Source organism: Meleagris gallopavo, chromosome 7, assembly GCF_000146605.3.
Source record: "Meleagris gallopavo isolate NT-WF06-2002-E0010 breed Aviagen turkey brand Nicholas breeding stock chromosome 7, Turkey_5.1, whole genome shotgun sequence".
In the NCBI taxonomy this organism is placed as follows: Eukaryota; Metazoa; Chordata; class Aves; order Galliformes; family Phasianidae; genus Meleagris; species Meleagris gallopavo.
The window spans coordinates 923,215-932,184 of NC_015017.2; the positions used below are offsets into that span (position 1 = coordinate 923,215).

At 41.5% G+C, this 8,970-nt stretch overlaps 1 protein-coding gene across 1 annotated transcript in view; it reads left to right on the plus strand.

The window, feature by feature from the left end:
• The window catches only part of HDAC4 (histone deacetylase 4), a 208,364-nt gene that overhangs the window by 15,670 nt on the left and 183,724 nt on the right, over nucleotides 1-8,970 (plus strand). The window contains exon 2 of the mRNA XM_010713207.3: nucleotides 78-327. Coding sequence (XP_010711509.1) covers nucleotides 306-327 — 22 coding nt within the window. The 5' untranslated portion in view covers nucleotides 78-305. The remainder of the gene's footprint in view (nucleotides 1-77; nucleotides 328-8,970) is intronic.

Consider the following 8,970-nt stretch of genomic DNA (forward strand, 5'->3'; position numbering starts at 1 on the left):
GGGTCTGGGGAAGTATAATGCGTAATTAAAATAGTTGTAATTCTTAATTCTCTAATGCAGACATCTTTTTATTGCAGGTTCACAGTTTGAAAACTGTTAGAAGATACTCTGCCACCATATTGGATTACTTTGTGTGCAACTCAGCATGTCACTTTGCCCTGGATTTTATAAGGTGGCCATAATTTAATCCCCACTTTCAGTTTCTATGTATCGGTGAAGCATTGGAGCTCTTTAGAGCTACTGTTACTTGTGTGGAAACTGATCTGTCTCAAATCCCTTCTCCAAAGGACTTGACATTACCAGCAATGAGCTCCCAAAGCCATCCAGGTAAGGACAAAACCCCTTTAGAAACGAGAGCCAGACATCACTGTGCTTGGCCAAAAATGTGCTGTATTTGAACTGCATAATAGTTTATGTGGCACTAGAAGGCTATGTGTTTTTTTTGCTTTTTGCTGCTTTGTCAGAGTAATAATCCAGTCTCTGCTTCTTTCTTCATGATTGAGATCATGCAAAGATGGAAAGTTGCATTGCTCTTATCAGCCATGAGGAATTTCTGCCTGTTTTAGGTTTTTTGATGGTTGTGTCATGTGCACCTGAATGCACTGAAAGGTCTGGGTGTTTGCTGAGATGTTAACCTGATCATTAATTCTGCTAAAACTGCACTGATAAGTCTTAATGTTACATGGTATTCCTACAGGGAGTGGTCACAGTTCTGCTAGTGAGTGTTAGTTGATGTTTAAGAAGAAATCTTTTTAAATTTGAAGTACTTTTTAGTTCGAAAGCAGAGTTTTGTGGGAACAAGAGTTCATTAATCCATCTCAGTGCTGGCTGGGGGATTATCCCTAATGTGTTTTGTAACTTAAGACATGAGTCATGGCTACAAAATTGTGCATTTCTGTCTGCCAGGAGGCTCTGTAGATGGATGCTCAGTTACCTGCTTTTGAGCTTAAAGTCTTGTCAAATGTTTGCATTTAGTGAGTGTCAGGTAAGCTACTGTTAGGCTTTTTAGATTTGTGAGCTTGGAAGAAGAGTGTTTATTTGTGTTCCAGTATGTCTGCTGATTGTTTCAATTCTTGGTTAGGAATAGCGACCACAGAAAGGTAATCCAGTAATGGCGAGGCATGTGGAACTGCTTGTTTAATTATGCTTTTGACAGGTTGCTTTTGTGACTTCCATTTAATCAGTTTTAGGTTAACAGCCAAATAAGACTAAAGTTAAGTCAGCATCTCCTTAGATTTAAGGAACCATGTGTTTGTATGGGAAGGATTTTATATGTGCTTCAGGATGATTAATAGCAGTCCATTAGTGGCTTCTGAGGCTGGGAGCAAGAAATATTACAGCAGACTGGGATGCTGGAGGTTAGAAGCAGCATCGCTGAAAATCTGAACCTTGCATAATACCTGTTTTATAATTCTGTAATGTAGTAGTCTGTTAGATTTTCAGACATCTTTCTGGTGTTACAGGGAGTGGGGAAATTAAATACGTATGAGTAGTGTTCTGCATGTAGGTATTCAGCTTTGATACAGTTTTTGCAACACAGTGCTTTTCTAAAGGTCTGTTTTTCAAGAATGTGGACGGTTCTTATTGGAACAGGTTGCCCAAGGAGGCTGTGGATGCCCCATCCCTGGAGGCATTCAAGGCCAGGCTGGATGTGACTCTGGGCAGCCTGGTCTGGTGGTTGGTGACCTGCACACAGCAGGGGGTTGGAACTGGATGAGCATTGTGGTCCTTTTCAGCCCAGGCCATTCTGTGTTTCTCTGTGAGACATTGAGGAGCTAATGGCTTTCTCCATTTTCCTGTACAGTAGTCGGATAGATTGAGCACACAGCTGTGTTAAGAACCAGCAAATAAACCTACTGATGAGCAGCATCTCTCCAAATGTTCTGGAAAGAGAGATGTCATTCCTAGCTGAGCTGTTCTGTTGACTCTCATTGCTGATTTGTCTTGTTCTCCTTTAATTCAAATGTGAGCTCATCCCTTTTTCACCTTGCCCTCGTTTGGTGCCCAAGATCTGTACTGATGATCTGAGAGAGTCCTATAAGAAGTGCCGAGGATAGAAGGCAGAAGCTTCCCATGCAAGAGGAGTTTTTGTGGTGCTAAAAATCAACTTAAGACTTTTGCAACAGACATGTTTGTGTGATTTTTTTGCTGGAATATTTGGTTGCCTCAAACCCAAGGAAGCAGCAGCTCAACTGGGTGGTTCTGGATACATATGCATTCTCCTGAGCTACAGCTCCTAAATTTCTTGGCCCACTGTCACACAGAGGAGCTTGGAGTGAGGTATGCATTGGCTCAGAGAGACTAAAGCTGTGAATCCTCAGTGTTGGGGAGGAAATTTCATATTGGCAGTAACCCTTCAAGTGAAGGACTCCTGTTGTCGACTGTTTTGCTGGAGATCACTTAATTTTTGCAAGTTTTTCACCTTAAAAAAAAAAAATAAAGTACAGGAAGTGATCTTGACAGTATTTTTACATTACAGTGTTTTAGATGTTGGCTTTGTATCTCCAAGTGCTGGGTTGATATTCTAGAGTGTATTGTGATGGGTTTTTACCTCTAGCTCACACCGTGGTGTTCTTACTGCTTGTTTCTCTTTGAGAGTCAGTTTTATAACATTTACTAAAAACAATATCCAAACGTGACATCTGGACTTCTCATGTCACTTGTGATAGCTATTTTGATTATACAGCTACGGGTAATTATTACTAATGATATGCATTATTTAAGGGAATGCTCTGCTTTAACTCAAGAGCCTATTAAATTTTGCTTCAGTGGATATGAGCTTTCTTCTCTAATCTTCTCCAAACCTATCACAAATGGGATTTTTTAGGAGCAACACCATAAATTTGTTGCAGTGTAGCTGAATGAAAGTGTTTTCTTGTTTTTTTTTCCTTCACTCTGCAAAGCTGTCTTGTGGGAATAGCTGCGTACTGAAGGCTTCTCGCTGAACGAGGCAAAAAAGATATGGACAATTAGGCAGTCTAAGGAAAATGACTTTTCTTCCCTTATTGTTGCCATTTCTTTTATTATATTTTGGAGTAACTTTGCTAAAAGAATCTCTAGAGAAGAAATGGTGTTCCCCCGTAGGGGAAGTGAATCCTCAAGAGTTTCCAGTGGATGTTCCAGGCTGTGTTAAGCCCTAGCTGTAGGGTAAAGACCATGACCTTTTATTGCTGATTTCTGGCCTGGAGGCTCTCTGCAGTTCTTACTTGAGCTCTAGGTTGGGATAATCAGCTCCTAGGAACTTAAGGAGCAGGAGGAGCAGCAGTCTGCTGCTGGGGTCCCTCTTTTCCACAAGCACTGCTCCTGATGAACCACCATCCAGCTCCCTGCAGGTACTGGTAAGCTCTGTAGCTGCCTGGGTAGGAATGTGAATCATTTTAGGTGGAACTGCTGGGCAGGCTGGGGGCAGGGGGAGGGGACAGGGCTGCAGTTGAAGGCTGGGGAGGCAGGAGGAGGAAGCTATGTGGAGTTCATCACCACAAAGTGCAGAGGTATTGGGTGCCCTTTGGCGGAGGAGTTGCTGCTTGAGTGCTCAAAGCTGAAAAAAATGCTGAAATTGTGCTATAAAATATCAAGATGCTGCAAAGCATAATTAAGAAAATTAGTCAAATTAAGATAACATTTAGGATTATGACGAAGTTTGGGATGCATGGATAAGCATGTTTAGTTTCACTTCTTAACTTGCTACGTCGCCCACAATTTAGGCTTACCTTGTGTAACCTTTAGTGCTGGTACCAGTTGTGCACAACCAAGTCTGCCTGGGCAAGGGATGGATGTGGGCTTTTTTTTTTTTTTTAATTTCCTCCCATTGACCTGAAGTGATTTTTGGCTGGCACCTTCTGCCTCTCACCTAATTTTCAGTGGCTTGAGTTTCGCTGTAATGTCATTCTTTAATCAGTAAAGATTGTTCTACTGATACCAGTTATACATAGAGATCAGTTTAAAGAAACCTGAATGCTTAAAGTTAATCACTCAACTGATTTGTATTTGTTTAAAGTTCACTCTCCTTTGTAAAAACTGGAAATCTCCATGCTCAATGAAGCGTTTTGTTTATGAAATGTTATCTTACAGGAATTAGTCTGAATTCAAATGCTGTATTCCTTCTTCAGAGCTGCTCTTGTAGGGATGCAAGTGTTATTTACATCTTGAAGTGCTGAATGTTTGATAATTAGGAATATTGAAATTTAAGAATGAGTTGCCTATCTAGTATGGAAAAATCTGCAGTGCGATCATTAAAGCTGAGAGGAGATCCCAGACAAAGCAGAAAAGCTTCGTGATCACAGAACACAAGGAAAATGAGTTAGCAAGTCATGTGCTGTGATTTTGCTAGACTGAGAAGTACTTTTGTGTGGCATTTTATCTGCCAAGTGTAAGAAGCCACTCTCCTTTCACATTCCATGACTTAATGAGGCATGGAAAGCCATTTCATGCACTATACATAAGAGCTTTCCCTGTTAGTCTTTCAAACATTTTGCACCATAAAATAAATATTTTATGCATTCTCTTTTTAAAGATTAAGAAGTTTCTGTGGAGATGCATTTCAAACTGGCTTTAAATGACACTGACCTACTTTCTGGCAGTAATCAGTCTGCTTCTGTAAGTTATCTGGGGACAAGAGCATTCTTTCAATAAACATAAAGAGAATACGAGTAAATTCCAGTCCTCCTTCAGCACAGCTTGGGCACGGCTGATCCTTGGTGGCTGTTGTCTGGAAGGTGATTTGGATATGGCATATCTATGCTTGCCCCTGCTTGTCTGGTGTTCCACTTTGCTATAGCTGAGTTATTTTAGATTGGGCATCCAGGGTTCTATTTACAAGTAGAACACTGAGTATGGGCACAACCATTATCTCACATCCTGTCTTTTCTCTACATGAAAAAACAGGGATTTCTAGTATGCCTACTTTCCCCACTGCTGAGAGTGTGAAGCTGGTTGGATGGAAGAATTCAGCTGGTGGGCAGGACCAGCAGAGGAGCGGGAACTCAGTGGCAAGAGCAGGCATTGCTTGTCTTGAACCTGTTGCCCTGGGAGGAGTTTCAAGACAACCAACTCCTTCCAGGCATGGTGGTCAGTTGAGAAATAAACTCAGCAGCATGATCTGCCATTAAGAAATACTCACTGCTGCTTCTGTTCCACGTGGGATAAAATAAGCTGTATGGCAGCCACGAGGGTGATAAGTAGAAGAAACACTGAAAACCTTACTTTGAAGATGTCCCCGCTTCAGACTTACGACTGACTTTCTTCCCTGCGTTTGTTGGAGAGCTTTGTGTCATTCTTGGTCAAAGCTGGTGTTTTGAAGCCTCTTCTTGTGTTTTTGTACTTGTCAGCTTTTTCTTCTCTAAATGTGTTATTGAGAAAGCATGTGCTAAGGGAATCTTTCTGTTGCCTGGGTTGAGTGCCCTAGGTTGTTTTTTCAGAAGGGCTATTTGTAGTGGCTATACTGTAGATATTCTATCAGCCCAAGGAAAAGCTTTGGCAGCTATCTTAAACTGCAACATATGGGGAAGTTGCTTTGAGGACTGCATGTTATTTTGACAGTGAGTGGAGGTAGGAGGTGTTCTGCAAAATCTCCTGTTACAGTAAAGTTGTCAGCTCTGGAAGAAAATTTGAAAGGCATACCAGTGGAAGATTAGACTTCTCATTATGCATAAGAAATGGCTGCTTCATGATCCTTAGAATGTGTCTCTCTGGGTTTGGTTGTCATTCATGTGAAAAGCGGTGTGGTACACTGTCATATGTAATGTGACTCGGAGAAAGATCTGTATTTCATCAAATGGTGAAGCAAAAGTTGTGTTGATCATTTAGTTGCTGTGATGGCTGCAGAATGATTGGAGTTCACAAGGACAGTGATATGAGCGCTGTTAGAGCTCACGAGTTCTGTGATCCAAACAATGTGTGCTTGATCTGCAGAGATGGTTCTTTTCAGGAAGGTGATACCAGCCTATGCAAAAAAGCTTTGGTTAAAAGAGCTAAACACCTTTGCAAGTCCAAGTCTGTATTTACCTTTCTTTCTTTGACATATTACTGAATGCATATTCCACCTGCGTTCAGATTCCTACAGATGTGTAAGCTGAGCATGTCCTGGATTTCCTCTAACAGGAACAGTATCATTGTGAGGACAATGCAAGTTAAGACTGCTGCCATGATACCTGTGAAGTTTTTACTTTCTGGAGCATCAAATAGCGGAGACTTTCTGTATAAGGTTTTTATTGTACCCTCAAAAGAGAAAAATTGTTCTGTGCTTCAACTTGAGGTTCAAGTTGAAGTTCCTTCTAGGTCAGCGTCCCTGCTAAGTACGTTCCTCTTGCTTCTATTTTTTCTTTAAATGCAGTTCTCGCACTTTAAAGCAGGCTTTTGAAGAATCCTAAAGTAGTTTTTTTAGCCTGTGATGTATCTTGCAGTATAAAGATGAGAAGCAGGTACTTATGGTGAGAGGGAGATAACCGGATTATTTTGATGAGATGTGGGATAGGAAAAGAGTAGGAAAAAAGGTTGCACTTTTGAAGTCGGATGATAATGTTTAAGATAGTCCTTGGGCCATTGTATCTTACTAGGAAAGTAAAAAGACCTTTTTCCATATCCTTATTGCATTTTTGGTATTTACCTCTGGTCAACTTTAGTTTGACCTGTATCTTCTCATGTATGCTTCCCCTAAGTTAAATTTGTTACTAGACTGTAAGGAGTATATTCTCAGTATTTATTTTAAATTATTCAGCTTGCCTTCTTAAGTGCCAGGCTCTTGCATTGATGAGGCTTGTTTGCTTTGCTGTGGTCAGATCAATTAGGACAGTGCTGATCTCGAAGAGTGCTTCAGTTATTCCTCTAACTCCAACTGATTCAAGAGCAGAGGCAGAAAATCCACTTACTCTCAGATGAATGTCAGCCATACATAGCATTTCTCCTCCGTTAAGAGTAGGAACTTGGCCATCTGATTACCTGGGCTTTGGTAGGCATTGTTTGCCTCCACTTGAAAAGAAAATGTTGCTTTATGAGAGCTCTTGGTCAAAAGCTTTGACCAAGGTTTTTTGATTTCTTTCAGAAGGTTTTTATTATTGGTTAGGAGGTAGAAGGATGGAGGAAAAAATTGCACTGATGCTTCTTTTACTGTAGTTTTTAGGATTTCTTCTTCTTGTTTTGTATCTCATATATCTACCAAGACTGATTTTATAGCCAAGAGTGATTGAACAGGGAGTACCAGGTTCAGAGAAAGAAGAACTGTGGATGAGTTGATTCTTCAATTCTTCAGTAAAGGCTTTGACAAGTCTCTCTTTCACCCTGAGCTGCAGTATTTCATGAGTATCCCTGTGCCCTCTGTTCATATCTATTTAGACTGTGTCTCAAGAAAGGCTTCTGTTACCTCTTCTGTTTGTGGCTTTTTAATTTTTCAATTTTTTTCCTTGAACTTCAGTGGTTGCTTTTCTTTTCTCCTCATCCATGGGTGTACTGGCTGGGCAGGGGCTATGGCTGCAGTGACTGTGCAAGAAGAGAACAGGCAAGTAAATCTCTGCTAATATCTTTAGCATCATAATCAATGAGAAATGGTATATGCAATTAATTATTCCCCCAAGAAAGCTAAAATTCAGTATATTAGGGGATCTTTTTAAAAAAAAAACAACAAAAAAACCCAAAACCACACAACAAAAAGTTGTTTTATAGTTAACCAAAACTCTTGTTCTACTAGTTACTGGGGAAAATGGATGCTTCAGCTGCTGTGCTCTTACTTGCTTTAAAATACACTGGAAGGCAAATGTTGCTATTTATGAACTTCATACCACAGCCATGGTCTCTGACTTGTCACCTGTGCCTCTGCAGCCCACACTGAGAATCCATGTATGAGTACAGTAATTGGGAATGTTAGTTAATGTAATCAGGTGAATAAGTTTGGCTGGTAGGCCTGTTTTTATAGGCTACTATTAAGCTATTTCTGTGCCCCAAGGAGATGCTGAGGTGCAGGAGGGAGCAGAGGCCAGCTTGGCTGCTGTTGCCTTGGTGAAGGGTTGGCACAGCATGGCCTCCTGCCTGGGAAGGCCTTGCACTGCCTGCCTCTTGGCCAGTGTCCCTGGGGCAGCTAAACCTGAATGTGCTACTGGTGGCACTCATTTTTGGGGTGTTACAGAAGCACATGTGGGGTTCTTTGCCCTGTGGTGAACATGCATCAACAGTCTTCCAGATGACCCAGCAGCACTGGTTTTGACAGGGAACCTGCAGCCGAGGCTGAAGCTTTCTTGTGTTTGCATCTGGCCTGTTTACCTTTGTAAAAGCACTTCAGAACAGTCCTGTGAGCCTGAATTCTGGGGTCCCTGTGCATTCTACAAGAGTGATCATACAGGGTTGGTCCAAAAGTCAGGAGATCAGGATCCTGATTACTTCTACTTGTGAGGATCTGGCAGAGGCCAAAAATTGATGACTCTGGGGGTCTGCACCATTCTGCTAAATGAGGAGCAAAGTGGCAGCATCTGGATGTATGAGCAAGAAGGATTTTGCCAGTGCCACCTAATCCTTCTCTAGGTACTTGTAAGCGTGGGCAAGATGCAGTTGTTTGCAGTGGAGAGAACTTGTGGAAAATCTGGCTGTGCTGCAGCTGCACTCTGTGGTAGGGCTGGGATCAGGATGTTGGAGGAATGACAGATGAATTCAAAGAAATCATTTTAAAAAAGAAAAAAAAATCAATCCTGACCCTTTCACTATTCAAGAATCTATGTACTCATTCTGTTTGTAGCTGTTATGTTGCCAAACCACATAAATAGCTTTACAGGGAAAATTGTAATAAGAGTGAGGTGTAGCCAATGTGCTTTGACCCGCTAGCCTTGGCTTCAGGTACCCATCTTGTCCCAAAAGGCTGCTGCTGGAGCCATGCAACCCTGTTGGGTTTTGTGAGCTAACGGGGTCTGGGGGCTGTGGGGCTGAATGGCTCTCCGGGCGCTTCACTCACTGAATTGTGTATGTTGATTGCTTGTTGGTTTTGTTTTT